We start from the raw sequence: 20,695 nt of genomic DNA on the forward strand, positions 1-20,695 counted from the left end.
TGTTTAGTGCATATTTCCACATGTGTTATTCATAGTTTTGATGCCTTCAGTGTGAATCTACAATGTCAATACATGAAAATAAAGGAAACTCATTGAATTAAAAGGTGTGTCCAAACTTTTGGTCTGTACTGTATATATATATCTATATATATATAGATATATATATATAATATATATGTTAGAGTCAGTAGCATTAGAAAAACTGCTAAAAAATGTTTTTCAAAGAAAGCTAACATTGCTACAGGTTTTATCAGTTTTTCAATTTACAGAAATGTGTTAGATATGTTTTTTTAAAGTCTACTACGTACAGAATAGATCTATCAAAGGTGGGTCTATGAAAAGTGGTCAAAAAATAATTATCTGCAATATTTTGAGATAACATTTTACCTACTAACCACCAACCAGCGCATGACTGCTAGCTTAGGCTAGATCAGAGGTTGAAAAGAATCAAAGATTATCTTCTGCCCCCTCCCCCCGTGGTTCCCAAAGATTTTCTGCGCCCCCTATGGATTACAATAAAATAACCCCCCCCCCAAAAAAAAATTTACTGGGCATACACATCGTTCAACCAGACATAAACCTATACACATATTTTGTTTTCAAACTCCACTGAAGTTTATTTCTACGGAGCCCCCTAGGGGACATGGTGAAATTTTTTCTTTTGCGTTACCTCGCAAAACTTTTGCGTTCCCTCGCAATACTGTACTGGTCAGTTATGCAGCATAATGAATACTGCAAGCCTTTATTACGGTGGGCGCCGTACTTTATGCTTTAATATAAGGTTATGTGAGGTTTTTCCATGAATGTTAGTATCTTTTTGTGAAATATCTGAAGTTTTATATCTTTCTTTAGGATAGAAAGGCATCACAAACCTACGATATAAACAGAAACTTTCCGTAAGTAGGAAAGAAATAAAAACACATTATAATTTGGACTATTTCTGAGTTGTTTGTTGTTGTTTATGTCTGTTAAGGCTAAGATGGAGCGGCACTGAAAGCAGCTCTTTAAACCATTCAGACTACGAACACAACAGAGACACAATCAAATCTGTTGTCATCTGATTTCTGAGTTATTACCTGCGATAATAACTCAGAAATACACAGGAAAAATAGGAGAGTAATTTTTTCGGAGTTAACATCATTTTCATCTAAAAGAGTCCTGTTTATACATTAAAGAGTGAAATCATTTCCATTGGTCAATAGAATCGGAGTAAAAAAATAGAGGAAATTATATCGGAGTAAAACAAGAACACGCCCACTGAAGTTCCTTAAGTTTCGTTTCTTCCACCATCTTGTTATCCTGCAGTGGAAACGGAGGCAACGATTAGCTGTGTGCCAGGTAAGTCCCCAAATGGGTTGTAGATATATTTTACGTGGGGTTTTATGATTTTTTTTATTATTAAGACTAATTATGATGACGTGCTGCTGTATGGTAGTGGGGGAAGGAGGGGTGCAGCGAGGAATTAACATGGTTGGCTAACTAGTTAGCATGTGTGCTTCAGCTAACTTAATTTAGCCGTTTACAACAATGTAAGCAGAAAAAAAACATCAGCGTTGTACAATTCTACGTCCATTATTTTATTTTCACAAGTCAAGGCTGCCGCTATTTTTTAGCTGAGAAACGGAGTTTAAAAGAGGAGCTAGCTCTGCTAGCATGTGGAGTCAGTATTCTGCCCAGAAAATGGCGCGGGAGGACTATGCTAGTAACTTTTCTTGAACGTAGAGCAACGATTAAAAAAAAAGAATTAAAGTTGTGCTTTGTATGCAAACTGTGTAAGTTGTCAGTAAAACATTTTTGATTTACTATTTTGTCCATAAACCCCGTTTATATCGAGTTGTATGGAGCTGATATGTTTTTTTTTCCGTTTTAATTGTGGTAATTGGCTAAATTCAAGTAAAGAGCCTAGCCCATTATGGATAGTTGTTAGCCACCCAGTGCTTCTTCCTCATGGTGGTTTCAACCTTTTATCTCAATTTTTTATTCACTTTGATAAGTATGTTTATGTGATTATAGAAAAAAATATTATTTTCATGTCATGAAGGATGCAAGCTGTGCGTGTCAAATACAGAGATCGACAGAAATACATCTGTTTTGAAGGCCAACTGACTTACAGTTCGTTTTTGGAATGTGGTGAGTCCTAAAAAAACAAGTTTCCAGCATTTTCATATATTGTGTTCCTCAAAAATGTTTTGGGAATGGTGTCATAATGGGTGCTTTATACCAACTTTTCAGATGTATTATTTTGTTTGAGTTCATTTTACTTTTTATGTCTTATTTTAATTTTTATTTACATATGTTCAAATAATAATAAATAAATAATTTGCTATGTTCACAGCTGCAAAAAAGTTCAGCATCCCAACCTTGGACTTAAAAGTCTTTGATGACTCAAAGACTGAAGTGGATGAGGATGTTTTTGAGCTCCTTTTGAAATCCCCGAACCTTGGTGTGCTAGAGATTTGTGAAGCACAAAATCTCAATTCAGAAGGTAAGTTTTTTTTGAAGTGTCATTTGTTTGTTTTTGTGAACTATTTTTGGTCATTCTTATGGGTTTGACTGGATAATAGGGATATAAATTGCTTTCTAGAGCAGTATAGACATGTTGATGTCCATTTGATATCACCAATCTAGGATGAGATCATCAAAGCGTTCATCTTTGTACCATTTCACACATGTGGAAACATCCTAACATCAACAATTTCACCTATTTCTAGTGTTTCAGTGGTTAATTACAATGAACACAGAAAAATGTGTATGAGTTAGCTGTGTTTGTATCATACTATTTCGTGTGAGAAGAGCTCATCAGGTTACTTGATAGTGTAATTACGTGGTTAGAGAAACAATTTTCTCAATTTTAGTGTGTTGGCTACTGTTAACTCTACCAATAAAATGTTTAGATAATCCTATGGATCAGCTAAGTTGTGCAGCAAGCAGCTCCTTTACCAGTTCCAGTGGAGAAACTGAAGTGGAGTCCGATGACACCATTATATTGCAACACAGTCCTGCAACAAGACAGAGAGCTGAAGACACCTCTCTTGCCCACGTAAGCTATGCAGATTACGGTGCAGACTTCCATAGAGTTTTTACAAATTTGAATATATTATATAAATTACTCTCTTAAAAGGACTTTCTGTGTTTGTTCCGTCAGCATATCTTTACACATTTTAGTCCAGATCTTTACCAAAGAAGGCTCTGGACTTCACCAAAAATTTAAATTCTTGAAGTTTTTATTTGTGCTTTTTAAACATAACTTTCTATTCTACTAATAACTATTATAGCTCTTCTTATACTATCTCTTTTTTGTGAAATAAAATAGGATTTGTAATTGTCTAGTGTAAGGTGTTTTTGAGATGTATTGATTTATATTTTGTTACATTTTTACCATCACTTAGATGATTGAAAATGTTCTAAAGAACAAACCAGGAGGAGACAGGATCATCAATGAATATGCGCGGACAAAAAGCCTAACAGACAGCAGACGGCGTGACATGGTCAAGATATTGGTTGCGCATATGACAAGTGAACATGGGTATGCTGAAATTATTTGTTTTTTCTATGCACCTCTCACAATTACCTTTATTGAAGGTGTTCTTTACACCTTTAACAATGCTCATAGTTTTTGCTGTGTCTCTATAGGACAAGTCCTTCCAGATGTGTAAAAGAAGACTATGCAAAGGGTATTATTACCTTGTTCCCTTACTTGGCTGATCCTAAGAGCAGATTTGGCTATGTGAGTTCAAAACAGAAATTCAACCTCTTGGCTATGGTTTGAGTAGAACTGAAAATGTTTCTCTTTTGCATGCCCTGCATCTGTGCCACTTGTTTTTAACTTTCCAATTTTTAAACCTTTGTAGAGTTCATCGTTCCAGTGTTGGGCTACTACAGCTTGAAGCATAAACATTGTGAAGAGATTTTATCTATGTAATTCAAACAATGTGAAATAAAATCTGTAAATCACAGCTACTAGCATTCACGGTTGTCTTTGCTTTCACAGCTTTAAAAACATTTATCATTCACCTACTTTTAGGAGCATTATTATAATGCAGAAGATGGAAGTGGGTATCTGGCTTGGAGACTGAAGTTTGTCCAGAGGGAAGCTTCTAATGGACAAAAGAAGGTCCCCAGACTGTCACGAACCCAAACAGGTATATGTATTTATACTTGTACACATTTCATCCTGCAACCAAACTGCACAATAAGTTCCCAAGCTTTATTTATTAAATCCTAAGATGGAGTCTCACATTCATATCATTTTTTTAGGGGGACCAACAACTGATAGAGACTATTTGAGAGAAGAAGACTGCCTTATGACAGATAGCTTGTGTTCTGAGGCCATTGCGCTGATGAAGCACACAGCTGATGAAGGAACTGTTATGAGGAAGATGAAGCAGACTTTCAACTATCGCCAGAAGATGATTCATGACCCAGTGAAGTCATCTAGTATCTTTTTGGACTTCCCAAGATTCCTGGACATAGGAGGATTGGTATGTTTATCTTCACTTCAGTTTAACCAACAAAGTTTAAGTTAAGGTGGATGTGAGAAAGTTTAACAAAATGATTTTTAAAACCTTCACTTCATCTAGGTTGAGCAAGATTTTACATTGATGTTTGGGGAAGCCATCTCTGCAAAGTTCCTGGAGAAGTGGCCCACTGTCTACAAGCAGAAAGTCCTCAAACAAAGTCATGGTCTCACACAGTCTGATGACCTTAAGAACCTTCTTGACAATGCTGAAGGCACAACAGAAGAGGAAAATGGTAAGTTGCAATGACTTATAAAGAAAGTGTTTACTGTAACAGAATTTTATATGAATTGGTTCAATATAAGTGCACCTCCTCCTGCCCTCAGTGTTTGGTAAGCTTACTCTGGAAGTATTAACATCGTTGCAAATAAGAAGTTTTGGTAACTTATGTTTATTTTACTTTTTCTTCTAGGATGGGACATTGACATGTCATCCATTTTGATCCTAGTTCACCTCCTGCCACCGTCACCTCATGGGCGCAAGAGACCAGGAAAACTCTCAGCCAGACAAGCCAGTGAACATCTTGTGAAGTTTGTCAAGGTAAGGTTACAGTAAAGGGAACATTTATGTTGATCAAAATTCTCTATTTTTCCCTTTTTTTATATATATATTTATTTATTTGTATTTCTTGTGAAGTTGGTCTTAAATTTAATTTCAAGTGACATTTAAAAGATGCTGAAAAGTAATTTGCCTTATCTATTAGAACCCTGTCTTCTTTGAAACCCAAGACTAATCATGTTTTATTCTGTTTTTGCAACAGACAGGAACCAGCATCCAGGAGCACCTTGATGGCATCGCAGAAAGCCGTCAACCATACCTGCTTGCAGTAGGGACTCAGAGGAGCGTGATTCACAAGTACTTCATTGTGATTGACAAACATGCCATACCTTGTAAATCACAAGGTTCTCTTGCCTGTTTTGATGAGCTTTTTAAAGCTCACTTTGTGTTCGGCACTTCATATGATCATAATCTGGTCAATGTGTACAACTTTCTGCAGACCGCCATTTATGAGATAGATGTTGAGACAACCAAAGTGAATCCTAGGGTTGCAGAGTTGAGGGCTCGGATGCTGCGTTAAATAGTTATTTTGCTATGATTGTTTCAGTATTGAGTTACAATGTTCTGTTTCATTTGTAAGAAGTACCAGACAAATGCTAATTCTCTGACCAAGCACTTAAAAGTTATCCACGGACTTTACTGTTTGTTACATTTGCTCTGCAAACAGTGTGTCTGAATGAGCATTTCAGTGTTTTTCAAGTTTTGTATACAAGAGACGGACCTCATGTTATTTATGTAGAAGAGCTTTACTGTTACAGAGCTTTTGATTTACAGGTGTCATACAGTCATGAAGATGCAAATGTTTATATTGTTCCATACTGTTTCCTGTGAACAATAAAAATGGCTGTTCAAATACTGATTTCTGGTCTTTGCATTGTACTCCTACAAACTCAGCTGTGTATTATAGCTATAAAACAATTGCTTAGTGAGTGAAATAAAGTTAAATTTGGCACTGTTTTAGAATTTAATTAAATGTTTAACTGCACAATATGGAATAAAATTAAATTAAATTAGGAGTAAAATTTTATACTATTAAGAGCACAATTTTACACTATATGGAATAAAATGTTATTCTATTTTGTGTAAAATTTCTTTTTAGTTAGACTAAAATTTTTCTCTACTTAGAATAGAATGCAATTCCCTTTAGAGTAAATTATATTCCACTTGGAGTTAAAATACGGTAGAGTACTTTTTCTTTTAAACAACTTGGAGTAAATTCTCTTGGCATTGATTAAAATTTTTGCACTAAATGGTGTTGATTTTAATCTGTAATTTCAACTCTTCCATGAGAGTAAATTTTACTCTATTTAGACTGGGACCAAATGTTGTCTTTTTTAGAGTAAAATTTTTTTCAAATTGAGTACATTTTAATCTGGAAATTTTACTGTGTAGTCAAAATAGTTGTTAATGTATTTTAATTTCTTTCCTATTTACGGAAGGTTTCTGTTTAGATCGTAGGTTTGTGGCGCCTTTCTATTATAAAGAAAGATATAAAACTTCAGATATTTCACAAAAAGATACTAACATTCATGGAAAAACCTCACATAACCTTATATTTACGGAGCCCTCTAGGGGACATGTGGAATTTTTTTTCTTTTGCGTTACCTCGCAATACTTTTGCGTTCCCTCGCAAAACTTTTGCGTTACCTCGCAATACTTTTGCGTTACCTCGCAATACTTTTGCGTTCCCTCGCAATACTTTTGCGTTACCTCGCAAAACTTTTGCGTTCCCTCGCAATACTGTACTGGTCAGTGATGCAGCATAATTGAATACTGCAAGCCTTTCTTACGGTGGGCGCCGTATTTTCTGCTTTAATATAAGGTTATGTGAGGTTTTTCCATGAATGTTAGTATCTTTTTGTGAAATATCTGAAGTTTTATATCTTTCTTTAGGATAGAAAGGCACCACAAACCTACGATATAAACAGAAACTTTCCGTAAGTAGGAAAGAAATAAAAACACATTATAATTTGGACTATTTCTGAGTTATTATCGCGGGTAATAAATCATCTGACAGTTTTGATTGTGTCTCTGTTGTGTTCGTAGTCTGAATGGTTTAAAGAGCTGCTTTCAGTGCCGCTCCATCTTAGCCTTAATAGACATAAACATGCAGTAATAAATCGATTTTCAATCTGTTTTTTGCACCAAACAGTTTTTACTATTAACAAGTTTTTATTATTAAAAACACGACAAACAAATGATGGTAAAGGGCCGCACTAGGGTAACTCGGGGAATCGCATCTGTCCGTGTATCAATCAACTCCAAACCACTTCTTTCTTTGTTCTGTCACAATTATCGATTTATTCCATTTTGATGATCAGGCTCCAAACTTTGCAAGGACTGACCGCCCCGCTCACCGCTTCCTAATACACACAAAGCCAGTATCCTTCCCATTCATACCTGGTGACGTCACTCCCTCCTCGACACACCTAAGTGTCAAATCCGCTGCTCCTGTCATATCAATAATTACTTATTTCATTCATATGGCTCTTACAGAGCCTCAGTGAAAAGTTGTTTATTATTATTAACTGTTTGGTGCAAAACACTGATTGAAAATCGATTTATTTTTTACTGTATGTTTATGTCTGTTAAGGCGAAGATGGAGCGGCACTGAAAGCAGCTCTTTAAACCATTCAGACTACGAACACAACAGAGACACAATCAAAACTGTCAGATGATTTATTACCCTCGATAATAACTCAGAAATAGTCCAAATTAGGATGTATTTTTTATTTCTTTCCTACTTACGGAAAGTTTCTGTTTATATCGTAGGTTTGTGGTGCCTTTCTACCCTAAAGAAAGATATAAAACTTCAGATATTTCACAAAAAGATACTAACATTCATGGAAATACCTCACATAACCTTATATTAAAGCAGAAAGTACGGCGCCCACCATAAGAAAGGCTTACAGTATTCAATTATGCTGCATAACTGACCAGTACAGTATTGCGAGGTAACGCAAAAGTATTGCGAGGGAACGCAAAAGTTTTTGCGAGGTAACGCAAAAAGTATTGCGAGGTAACGCAAAAGTATTGCGAGGTAACGCAAAAGAAAAAAAATTTCCCATGTCCCCTAGAGGGCTCCGTATATATTAAAGCATAAAGTAAGAAAGGCTTAGGCTACAGTATTAAATTATGCTGCATAACTGACCAGTACAGTATTGCGAGGGAACGCAAAAGTTTTGCGAGGTAACGCAAAAGAAAAAATCCCCATGTCCCCTAGGGGGCTCCGTACATTTCACACTTCAGGTTGCAACAAAACAAACTACAAACCATCTTTACAATAAAACACTTTTGTGTAACTGTTGTTTTTTTTCTTTTTCATTCATCCATACCTCTTACGCCGCCACCGTGCAATGGATCTGTGCCCCCCTCTCCCCCCTAGGGGGCGTGCCCCACACTTTGGGAACTACTGGGCTAGATACTCGCAGAGGAAAAGTCTTTTGTGCTCCGACTAGCTTAACACAAAAGATTTTATACAGTTGAAAAAAATAATAATTGTAAGCTACTTGTCAATATGAGTTTAGACTCACTCTTCCAACAAATTCTCCAGGCTGAATATCAGCAGTCGGAACAGACACAAAAACTCAAAGACGGTATGACATCCTAGCTAACTAGCTTATTTGGTTAAAGCTAGCAGCTACACACAAACTTTTATTTGCAACAGTTGTTTTTGTTAGCTGCTAATTATAACTTTTTCACTCCAGTAAAAGTGGAAATTATCCGATACAATGAGAAGATTAAGAGTGAAACCGAAAAATATAAGCAGATCACAGATGAACTTGATAAAAAGGTAATGTGTTAACATTTTATTGGGCTAATTAGCTCGTTTTTTTAAAACCTTCTCCATACAGTATCTAGCATTTTAGGGAATTAATTTTGTTGGATTATATTTAACTTATATGTCAGTGTTAAAAATTATGTTGGAATGTTTTTTATTATTATTTGATATTCTCTGTTTTTTAAGAATAGCCTTTTCTGATTTAGTCTGATTTCGTCTCGTAAATAGGTTTTATTTTTTGGATTTTGCATCATGAAGGTACCATATAATTAAGCAAAGATTTTTCAGTAACATCAGTAATATTTGTTTTACATAACTTGTATTTTTCTTAGATTTTTTGGTAAAATATAAAGAGAAAATGAAACAATGTTTAAACATACAGAGCATCTGTGGTATCTGTTTAAATCTGACTCAGCAATGGTATTTACACAGGAGATGAAGAGCTGCATATTGGCATGCTGATGAGCTGATTTGCCTTTTGATTTAAAACCGTCAATATCCGCCATTTGTTTAATCAGCAATTGATTGCGTGTGCTGCTCTCAAATCAATGGCTAATTTCCACCGGATAACATTAGTAAAACCTCTCAGCACGTGTGAAGTATGATGCTATAGGGAGACACTTTGACCCTGCAGAAATATCTCTAACCTGTAAAGTTTAATGAAGATATTATCTGTGGTTGTGGGTTAGATTAGTCCATGAGGCTGAATGCACAGAAATAGCATCATCAGCATACAGCATCATTTTAAAAAAGAAAACCCAACAGGGATGCATTTACTTTCTCCTGGAGATGGAATATAGAAAGTGTTTACATCTTTCAAATATACATGCTGTGTTTACTCTAGTGTGTTTACAGCTCTCGCGGTGTGACGCCTTACGGGTTTTGAAAGCTGTAATTATACTGTTTAGAAAACTTTGGTGCCGACTTTGCTCCCTGAAAATGATCTGTGTACTTTTCCAGTATCACATAGGAGCCAAAAAACTGAATATTAACTTCTATGATAAGTCAGCTTTTGTTTTTTCCTTCAGGGATGCAACAATGTGCTCGATGCTTTCTAAAAGTGTTTGTAGGTCTTGAACTTTAACACACTTTGTGACTTAGTTGTATTTTATTGACATTTTATACTCTTATGCTCAATTCGGTTTTGTTCTCTGAGTGATGTCATGCTGTATAATTTATTTTACATTGCTTGCAGAATTCCTAGTTGTACTTTCTGAACCATCTGAAAGAAGGGTTGTTGCAGTGTATTTTTGCATGTTTGGCCAAGTTAATCAACCTGTTGTTTTGTCAGGTTCAGTTTCTTTATTATTTATGGACTACTGGACAATGGACAATGGACTACTTCTAATGGACAACATTAGAAGTAGTTCTAATTGTGCTGACTGAACAAATTAAAGTTGTTTTTATGTTTGACCAACATTGTGACTCTATTAGTGTATTTTAAATGTGCTGTACTGGTGCAGTTATTAAATAAATTTCTAATTCAGGACATTTATGTACAGTATGTGTTTTAAAAAAATGTAGATGGATTCAGCTGTTTTTCTGTATCGGATCGGTATCGGCCAACACAACCTCAAATATTGGTATCGGAAGTGAAAAAAGCTGATCTGTGCATTACAAGTTTTTAGCAAATACAAATAATTTTGGTAATTCTGCTTGACCTTAAAAGGAGAAAAGTTTGGTATGACTTAACTTCAGACAGAAAGCAAAACAATGTGTCTGTCTTTTTATTCCCTGTGTAAGCTTCTGGTTTCAGCTGTATGTAATATGTGGTCGTGACAGCTGTCCACTCCATCTCCCTGTGCGATGATGAACATATCTGTCATATCTCTAATGGCTTTCAACACATGTCTCAAATTCTGTACCCTGACTTTTCAATTATCTATTTGCTCTCCAGGCTGAGCAGTTGTCCACCATGACTCTGCAGTGTGATATGATGAGAAAATGCGAAGACCAGGCATTGAAGCAAATTGAGGAGCAGCTTTGTCAGCAGAGTCACCTCAATAGTCGTCTGGTGGGTTGAAGCCTGAATAAACATCGCCCATCTCTCTGGTTTCATGTCATGTGATCATGTAGCGTGTGTAGCGTGTTTCCAGGCAGCAGTAAGTGTTGCTGGTTCAAAAGCGTGTAAATTTTTTAAACGTCAAATGGTAAAATTAGCAGTCGCTTTTGGTGTACAAAATTAAACAACCAACTAAAATTACATACATCTCCGATCAGTCTTGTCACAGTTCATGCCATTTCATGCAAACTTATACTTGCACATTTCTATTGTTGCTGCACAAAGACACAACAGTGAAATTGGTAACAAATTGTCACCGCTTGGCCACAGAGGACAAAAAAAACATATTGTACAATATAGTTAAATTCAGTTGATTTGTTTAGTGTCATTTGGGAAAATTATGTCTAAAGAGATCCTTAGATAACAGCAGTTATCAAAAGGTAACGTTCCTAAAAGGATCAAACCAAAAGCTAAACGTGTTGCAGCAGAACTTCAGAGGCAGCTGAGGTTAAACAAAACCACTCTATCAAAATATCTATAGAGGCCAGGAACCTCACAGAATGGGAGCAACTTTCACTGCAAAGGAGCCTGATATAATGGCAAAAAAATTTCCATAAATTCCTGGTAAAACAGCTGGTTTTCGTTATGTAAAAACATGAGAAATCACTTCTCTATGCAACTCTGTTCAATTCTCATCTCCCTTCAATTCTCCATCTGGGATTTCCCCCAATGAGCTCAACTTGATGAATTTCAACCAGGCCAATCAGCAAACAGAAGGAGAAGCTATGAACGATAACGTTATTTTTTCTGCGCTGTTTTATATGTAAATTATAGTGTGCCTGTAGTTTTAGCAGTGGCAGCAGAGAAAGCCTTTGGTCTGTGTTGACCATACTTCCACGTATTGAAGAATTAAAGTAAAAACAACCCAGGAAAGTGTAAGCCATTGTGTGATTGGTAAAGATGTTGTCCAACTCTGAACTTCTGTATTCAGAGTTGGACACAGGTCCAAGCTACGCTATGTAGCAGAGCTTCCTTCACTATCGAGCTAGAGCACTTCATATGTCTCGGCCAAAATCAGATCCAGTCATTTAAAACTATAACAGAGTCCACGCCTCCATGGCTGTTATCAATAGTCACCCTACTGTTGCCAACTTAGCCGCTGCCAATATTGGTATTGGCCAAAACTGGAATTGGCAGGTCAGGCTTTTTAAAGATCGGCGATCGGTGCATCCATAACGGAAACGTTTTTAAAATTATTTTTTAAAGAAATATCTATATTTTTCATGTGTAATAAACTAAGCATTGTACATTTTATTGTCATGAAAAAATAGTCAGATTTTTGTGGGGATATATGATCTGAAAATCATATCAATACATATAAAAGGTTTAGCATGATTATCAGAGCCAACAAGTCTGCTTTCGAGTTAAAGTAGCTGGATGATTGTGCTGCTGTTTTCTACGAAATGCATATGGATGTAGAACCAAATGAACAAATGAGAAGTAATAGTTTTTGTTCCAAATCCATATATGTATTTATTTTGAGAAGATTATATTAGAATATCATTTCTATAGTATGATGAGCTCTGAAAGGAAACGGGGTCTAAGACAAGTTTTGCTTATTTGTCCTTGTGTTTGTTGAGAGAACGTCACACAGTTGTTTTCCTGCCAGGCCAAGATCAAGAAGGAATCTAAAGAAGAAGAGCATCAGTTCCTCCAGGCGATCACCAAATTCAACACTGACTTCAGCCTGACAGGGAACAGCGCAGCCGTGTTGGAGAGCCAGACTCACGCTGAGATCCTGGCCCTGCGCAGGGAGGCTGAAACTTTACTCAAAGGTCATAAAAACTGCTTTGTTCCTATTCAAGGCATTTATTTTAAGTCATTTCGTTATGACTTCCAGAGCTTTTCATTATGCTCTCTGTCTCTCTCTGGTATCAGAGATGGATGACATGAAAAGCAGGAACAGCCACATGAGCTCCACAGTTAAGGAACGGCGCCGGCTGCTGCTGGAACTGCAGGAGCTGAAGAACCTCCAGAGAGGTCAACTCAACCCCAGTTAGCCGCTAGCTAACATTTTACTATGGCTAACCACGCAGGTCACTTAGCTACACTGAATAGTGGAGTCTTCATGTGATGACTGTTAACGCCATTAATATGCCATTATAATTAAACAACAACAATATTATGATTTATCATCAAGAAAGGTTGATTATTGTGACAGGCCTACTTAGATGGTTAAAACTAGAAGAAAGTGAAGTACAGTGATAGTTAACTCACAGAGGTTGAATTTAAAAGCATGCCACTCTTTCCAGATTTTGAATTTGATTCCAATAACATGTCTGAAAGTTTGTTTTTGTAGTAATATGCTACAAAGTTCAATGGGCAAAAATACTCAGTTAATCCTTAATAGCCTGACATTTATTAACATTAGAATTTTTTTGTATACTTTAAAAACACAAAAGTATTTTGCCTAGTTTCTAGAGAAAATATCTTAGTACACAAATAATATAAGTCAATAATTCCTTAATATTAATGAAAAATCTTGAGTTCCTTTGGTGGATTCTAGCATGGGAAAAATGGAAAAATATCTTATTATAAGTGAAAAAATCTGCCAGTGGAACCAGTATTTTTCCACATAAATTTTAAGGAATTATTTGCTTAACAAAGGCTCTTGTCTCTTCCTGAAAGTTACTTGTAAGTTAGTTTTTTCTTATTTCCATGTTAAATAGACATTTGCAGAAGAAACCAAAACACTTGGTAAGATTTTGTGTTTTTGCAGTGTAAGCACTAAACACACAAAAGGTCTTACAGTGTCTTTAGCCAACTCTTCACCTTTTGTATTTGTTCTGTGAGGAAAAAAAATGTAAAACTTGATGCATTTCTTCTGACAGCAGACCTGGATCGGCAGACGAAGGAGGCCCGAGCACAGACCAACTCTCTGCGGTCAGAGGTTGAGTTCGTTAGTCAGAAGCACCTCACCGACAGCACCTGTCTGAGGTGAGCGCTTGATCCAAGAAAAAGAAGGAAAACTGCTTTTTCCCTTTAGCAGCTTTGGAAGGCTAGTTAGCTAAAGATTCAATGTGGTTTTTTTTAAGGTTCTAGTGGCCTTTATTTGAAAGTAGTTCAACAGGAAAGAGGGAAATGAGAGACGGGAGAGACATGCGGCAAATGTCGGCAGGCCCGGAGTCGAACTTGCGACTACCGCCACGAGGACTAAGGCCTCAATAAGTGGGTCGTCCTTTGCCCCTGCGCCACCACAGCACCCCATTCAATGTGGTTTGAAGGCTGCAATAATCCAAACAAAAGGAACCATGCCTCGGACCGAAAAGCTGTTATTAAAAACAGAAGATTTGAATCAAGGTGCTGAATGAAGCAGTTGTGTATTTGTGACTTTCCTGGCCGGTATTCCACTCTGGAAGTGTAAATAACAGCATTTGGGATATTTGGCTTAATTAGGGCTTTGATCTGCGTTGGCGTGTGTTTCAATCAGTTGAGAAGCGGAGGGAAGATGGATGAGAGCTCCATGTGATTGATGCCGGGAGGTTATTAAAGGGAAATGGAGTGGCAAAGAAATACGGCTTGGTTTTAGTGGAATAGCACGTCATCTGTTGGCTTGACGGAAATCTAACTCCAGGCTGTCAACTTCTTTCCAAAGGTTCTTTTATTTTATGCACTACAAAAGAATCAGTGAAATTTTGTCGCACTGAAGTAAAATGTTCTTGTTCTTTCCTCCTAACGGTTCTTTTTTACGTCGTTTTACAACTAGGGCTGTAAGCTTTAACGTGTCGACGCATGAGATTGATCTGAAAAGTTTGATGCGTGAATATTACATAACACAGATTAATCAAACTACTATTTTGAGTTAAAATAGGGTTGCCTATTTCACAGCAGTTTGTTACAGGAGCAACAAACAACAACGAAAGGTAAAAATTTTCTGCAACAGCAGACAGCAACAAAAGTTGAACATTTTCAATTTCCTTGTGCTGCGTTGCCTGTGTTGTGCATGTTGATATGTATGAGATCACATGTACAAATTACGCTGGCTGGAAGAGGATGAGGAGTGACTGTCGCACAATTTCCATAAGTAATGAACGAAGACGGACATTTCTAAATGAACCTTTGGAACAAAATGCTTCCTTTAAATCTTCCTGAATATAAAAACATGGAAAACTGAGAATCTTCAGAAATATTTGGATTGAGGCAATAAAACTTTTTTTTTAAAAATGTACATACAATGGTGGTTTTTGATATGGGCAACTGCCCAGGGCGGCATCAGAAATGGGCGGGGAAAATAAAATTGATCTGATCTGTTTGCTCCTACTTGTATTCATGTGTAGTGGAATCATTTTTTTTAGACTACAGTATCTGCTTTCTATGGAGGCCTGTTTCCGCCACTCTGGTATAAAAAAATAAATTACCTCATTATTTCGAGATAGTATCAAGACCCAGGATAAAGAGGGCTCCCCTCTCGTTCTGCATTTCCCCATCATCAGATACAGTTCCTCCTGCGTCTCCTCGCGACTCTGCAGTGCACGTGTGTTTCAGTGAAGTTGTCACATTTTTTGCAAATGCGCTCTCATCGGACACACACACTGTACTGTAGCGATATTCTAGGTTCCAAAACTGAACCCTTCCAACAAAGGCTGTGGGTGGTAACAGGTGGTTTGATTCTTGAACGCATTTCTGACTTGATTGTTGAAAAAAAAATGCTGTATTTCTTGTTAAAATATCGACAAAATAATTACTAAAAATCGCTTACAACTTAGATGAAAACGAAAGTTAACTTAATCTGATGTTTCAAGTTGAAAAAGTGGTCAAAAAAATAATTTTACAAAAACCTCCCGTCATCACACCAGACATTTGCCCAAAACAATAAATCTTTCTACCAATTTCTTTTTCTTCTTTGGACAGTTAGAATGCGCGGGGCGGTGTGGAGACGCAGGAGGAACCGTGTAGGATGGGGAAACGCGGATCGAGAGAGGATGCCCTCTTTACCCTGGATCTTGAAAGTATCTCATTATTTCGAGATAGTATCTCAAAATTTTGAGAATTTTTTATTTATTTATTTTTTTACCAGAGTGGCGGAAACAGGCTTCCATAGCTTTCTGCTAAAAAAAAAAAAAATCAGATAATTGGTTGTATTTTCATTGGTTGGCGTGCAGCAGGAGGAGGGACTTATGCAGGGCACCATTCCTCCAAGAAACACAACTACATGCATATTTACATTTCAAGAATTAATTAGCATTTTGAAATGCAAAGCAGTATTTAACCGACTCATTAATTTAAAGGTTTGAAAGTCAGATCTGCAAATACTGAATTTCCAGTGTTTGTTTTAACTTTTTTTTTTTTTTTTAAATTGGAACAGCAGTGTTAAGTGTGCCAAATTGTCCAAAAATCATTACAAATTAAAATTAAACGAATCTCTCGGGGGTCTCCTGGGGGAGTTGGGCCCTAAGCAACTGCTTAGCTCGCACATGCGTGGTGCTGGCTGTGGCTGTAGGGTGCAAGAAGCTCTACAATGGAATTAAAGTTTGACCTTTTTGCTTCTTCTGCCTCATTTTATTCCTTTAACTTCTGTACCATCTCATTTTTCTGTCTTTCCTTCCTTTTTGCTTCCCTTGTGTCCTTTCTTTTTCCTGTTTTTTCCCTCTTATTTCTCTCTTTGTGACCTTCTCTTTGTCCTTCCTTTATTTCATTTCCACTTTGAGACTACATTTCATTCACTCTTTCTTTTTTCTTCTCTGTGCCCTGCTTCTTTTCATTCTTTGTGTTTCTTGCTTGCTTCTTTTTTTCCTTGTATCCTTTTCCGTTTCTACACTTTCACTCTCCCTTCTGTCCTTTCTTTCTTTGCTTCTTTGTGTTTGTTTTCCCTTCCTTGTGTCCTTCCTTCTTCCCTTTCTTGTCACATCTTTCCTCTCCTCTTTCCTTGTGTTTTTCCTTGTAGTTTCTGGTTTTCCAGATCCCAATCTAGAAATATCTCTGATGAATTCTTGTACTTTATTTCCAAACAAACTGTGAAATTCTTCAGTGATTCTATTTGTTTCTCTGGAGTCTGGAGGTTTTAAACCACGAAGCTTTTCCTCTCTCTGCGAAGCTTTTCCACCTGCTGGTGGCGCTGCAGTAAAGCCTGCATGTGTGTAGCATGTCCCCTCCATCCATCAGCCTCATTAAACACATCATCGTACCCCCTTGGGCTTTGGAGCTTCAGGAAGTTCTGAGGATGTTCCTTTCTGATGGAAGGGGGTGGAGCTTCCTCACACTTATCGTAGTGATCATGCTTCCTGAAGCAAAACCATCAATCCTGCCTTCAGCCAGAGCCCTGTCTCTTTAAAACACATATATAACCCTTTGGTCATCGACTGGAGGAAATTGAATGCATGTCAATCTGAATGAGTGCTACAGTCGTTTAAAAAGTGTTTGGTGTGCAGAACGGGACAGAATCAGTTTGACCATCTGAGCTTCATCAGAGTTTCATTACGGAAATATTACTGTTAAAGTACAAGAAGGCTCCGCTAGAAGCACTAACGTGATTAAACCAGCATCAAAAACACTCCTGTGTGTTTTGATTTAACATTACAGAGGAGCCACTCTCACCTTGAAAAAAAATTGGATTTCTAACTTCCACTGAGATGTATAAAGTAAACAGCGTTGTAGGTTCTCGCAAGGCGAGAAACGCAATCTAAGCGTGGCTGCTTTATTGTTTCATTAACTTCCAATAAAAGCAGAAAGAGGTGGCCGGTGTTCGTCTCGTGAGTGTGGATCCCTCTCATACCAGCGAGAAGCATTCAGGAGTCCAATGTCTCTCTAGAGACCAACTGATCTGAGGAAAAACACGCTTTTATCTGCGCTTAGAGTTATTGTGTGCAGCCGCAAAAACTGAACCTGAACCTTTGTGTGGAGAATCGTTTCTATCATTCTTTCTCACAAAGAATGTTATTGGCTCATGATAAGGTTCATGATGTCTCATGAACCTGAACATTGTCTTCATTTTGGGGCGATTAAAGCTTTTATTTTTAAGAGTGTCAGCTGTTTAACTAAAACTAGGTTAAAATATTTTTAGATTTAGATTTATTTAACCTCATAGGATAATTGCCTCTATCTCCCTACACATTACAGAATCCATAATTTTGCTCATATTTCATTCATGTATTTTTCTTGTTAAAATATGACTCAGGTAATTATGCTGCGAAGCTAACGATTTATTGTTGACCGAAAGCCAATTGTAGTTTTTCACATTTTTCGGTGCCACAAATAGAAATGCAGCGATCTGAAAATTTGGACTGATAATATTTACAGATATTGTATCTACTTTTTGACACTGTGAGAAATGAACACACTGCTCACATTGTTTCTCTTGTTCAGTTAAACATCTTTCAACCCTTCCTCACCATTTCTAGCTTGTTTCCATCAATGTTTATTTTGTCGTATCGTATCAGAAACAATTGTTGGAAATGGTAAACTTCAAAACATCTCCCTCAATTTTGCAAAAAAATAAAAATATAATATATATATATATATATACAGTATATACATATATATATATATATATTATGCTCACTTGAGGTGATTTTTGGCTTTTATGGGAAATAGAAACACATTTGCTGATTTAGTTCCTCTAGAACAGGGGTGAGTAACTCCAGGCCTGTAGGGCCGGGGTCCTGCAACTTTTTGATGTGTCTCTACTTCAAGACACCCGAGTCAAATAATGAGGTCATTGGCAGGAGTCTGGAGAGCTTGACTGCACTTAGGAGGTGATTCAGTTATTTGATTGAAGTGTGTTGGACCAGGGAGACATCTAAGAGTTGCCCTCAAGGACCAGGATTGCCCACCCCCTCCCTAGAAGGTGACCATGAGGAAATTTTTATGTCTGATTACAATAAATAATATCTATCAGATACACTATGGTTTATAGGAATTGGTAACACACAAATATAAGATGGAGGTACAAATTGGCTAAGGAGTAAACTGACCTCAAGCTGACTTCATATAATGAGATTTTTCTTCAGTTCAATATCTCAGAAACCTCTGAGGAAACAAAATAATAAGATCATAAAAAGACTGAACTTACACTCATTTACACTAGAGTCACGTTGACCTAGTTGCACTCAGAAATGCACAATAATTTCCAGACTTACTAGGCAACTTGGGGTTAGATGCCTTGCCCGAGAGCGCATGAACGTATAGGAGGGGAAAGAAGCTGCACCTGAACTCACAACTTTTCAATAGCCAGATCAATACATCTAAAAGAGCTCAAATAACACCTGATGCATAGCCTAAGCTAAAGGTTTAGAGAAAATATTGAGTTGAGACTTTTTGTGCTATGGCCAGCAGTGGAAACTACAGTATATACAGTATATTATATACAGCATCCCAATCCAATATTGATATCAGAAATAGTCCAATATCAGCCTAAAATGAGTATCGGATTATATTGGCCTACATCTAAAATATCTGATGTAAGTATGCAATTTAAAGCACTCCACCCTAGCATTTAGTCTGCCCCGGCATTTAGTTCTACCCATCATGTCTATCCACCAGCACTAGCACCCTGCAGACCTATTGGATAATAATAAATGGCTCAACTGTTCTCATAGCTATTGTTGTTGACTATTCTCTAAATATCATCACTTGATTAAACCTTTCCTGGCATTCAACACTACAAAATAAGTAATAGAAGTATGTTTGATCTGTCCTGATATTGTATGGTATCAATATCAGTGTCGGTCGATATTCAAGGCTGCGATATCGGTATCATATCAGAAGTGGAAAAAGTTTTATCAGGATGCCTCTTTTGGTAAGAGACCAAAAAAAGTGATAACTAGCATTGGAAACTATACGAAGTGAAGCAACAAAATCATCAAATATATAGAAAAACATGAATGGTTTTGAACTCCACATTCAGATACAGAAGCTCCATTTAAGGGTCTTCTCTCTTTTTTATCAGCCTGAGGAAGGAGCTGGAGCTGGAGCTGCAGAAAAATGAAGACCTTGAACAACTGCGGCGGTCCCTGAGCTCCGAGGTGCAGCTCCTCCAGGCAGTGAGTAAACCTGTCATAAACCAGGGTTTTACTTAGACCAATAAGACTGGGTTGGTACAACTATCATCCATGTACAAAGGATGAGACATCTTGAGTCAGGTATCCAAATGGCAGGTCAGTGAGGCAGATGATCATTGGTATTTATGTTGAGTATTACAGGAAAGGGTTCAGAACAATGAAGCATCAATCTGGGAGATCCAGTACAGTCTAAATACATATTCATTTGTGCTTTTTTTATTTACAGAAACTGAAGAGCAGCCAGGAAAGTGAGCAGCATTAGGATTAGCCCCCCAATTCAGGATGTTTACATTTTCCATCAGCATTACTGGTTATGTTGCAATAATACTTAGTTATACTTTATTTAATGATTTATTATCTAATTCTACTATAATTTCTAGTTTTTGACAGCATTGTCAGTCGTTATTTGTTAACATTTATTAACTTAATTCTATACATGAAGTTTGTTTAAATGAAGTTGCTGACTGTTGAGAAGAAAATGACAATAAAATGATAATTTTAATATATTTCTGTTTATTTTTTTGTATGTTTTATGTTTAAAGTATTTTCAGATGCATAGTTGTTAAAAAATGTCCTAAAAATTAAACTTTTCAGGTAAATGTCACGATTTCAAAATAGCATACTGTAGTAAGGAGGATAAGAAAAACAATTAGTTTACACTGCCCTCTCGTGTACAAAGAGTGGTACTGCAGTAATATGTCTCAAACGCTGGAGAGCTGCTGCCATGTCCCTGTAAGGTGGTTTATTACCAGGACTCGTGTTTTTATCACATTCGACTTTT

General features: G+C 36.9%; 2 protein-coding genes across 2 annotated transcripts; both read left to right on the plus strand.

Moving 5' to 3' along the window:
- Nucleotides 1-2,439: 2,439 nt before the first annotated feature.
- On the plus strand, nt 2,440-4,766 carry LOC116713407 (uncharacterized). Its single transcript, XM_032553549.1, has 7 exons — nt 2,440-2,485; nt 2,895-3,040; nt 3,390-3,526; nt 3,634-3,727; nt 4,025-4,142; nt 4,258-4,481; nt 4,581-4,766. The coding sequence occupies exons 2-7, from the start codon at nt 2,903-2,905 to the stop codon at nt 4,764-4,766; spliced, it is 897 nt and encodes a 298-aa protein (XP_032409440.1). The 5' UTR covers nt 2,440-2,485; nt 2,895-2,902.
- A 3,826-nt stretch (nt 4,767-8,592) lies between these two features.
- On the plus strand, nt 8,593-20,176 carry LOC116713857 (coiled-coil domain-containing protein 172). Its single transcript, XM_032554139.1, has 8 exons — nt 8,593-8,671; nt 8,783-8,868; nt 10,754-10,870; nt 12,528-12,693; nt 12,797-12,898; nt 13,753-13,855; nt 19,803-19,896; nt 20,141-20,176. The coding sequence occupies exons 1-8, from the start codon at nt 8,593-8,595 to the stop codon at nt 20,174-20,176; spliced, it is 783 nt and encodes a 260-aa protein (XP_032410030.1).
- The last annotated feature ends 519 nt before the right edge of the window (nt 20,177-20,695 follow it).

The sequence above is a fragment of the Xiphophorus hellerii genome, chromosome 22 (genome assembly GCF_003331165.1).
Source record: "Xiphophorus hellerii strain 12219 chromosome 22, Xiphophorus_hellerii-4.1, whole genome shotgun sequence".
In the NCBI taxonomy this organism is placed as follows: domain Eukaryota; kingdom Metazoa; phylum Chordata; class Actinopteri; order Cyprinodontiformes; family Poeciliidae; genus Xiphophorus; species Xiphophorus hellerii.

Excerpts from the sequence above, each read along its gene's own strand:
- LOC116713407 (XM_032553549.1), top strand. The coding sequence starts at position 2,903 with ATGGATCAGCTAAGTTGTGCAGCAAGCAGCTCCTTTACCAGTTCCAGT. Across the intron at positions 4,143-4,257 it reads ACTGTCACGAACCCAAACAG|GGGGACCAACAACTGATAGA; the intron begins GTATATGTATTT and ends TCATTTTTTTAG. Across the intron at positions 4,482-4,580 it reads TCCTGGACATAGGAGGATTG|GTTGAGCAAGATTTTACATT; the intron begins GTATGTTTATCT and ends CACTTCATCTAG.
- LOC116713857 (XM_032554139.1), top strand. The coding sequence starts at position 8,593 with ATGAGTTTAGACTCACTCTTCCAACAAATTCTCCAGGCTGAATATCAG. Across the intron at positions 12,694-12,796 it reads GGCTGAAACTTTACTCAAAG|AGATGGATGACATGAAAAGC; the intron begins GTCATAAAAACT and ends CTCTGGTATCAG. Across the intron at positions 12,899-13,752 it reads GCTGAAGAACCTCCAGAGAG|ACCTGGATCGGCAGACGAAG; the intron begins GTCAACTCAACC and ends TTCTGACAGCAG.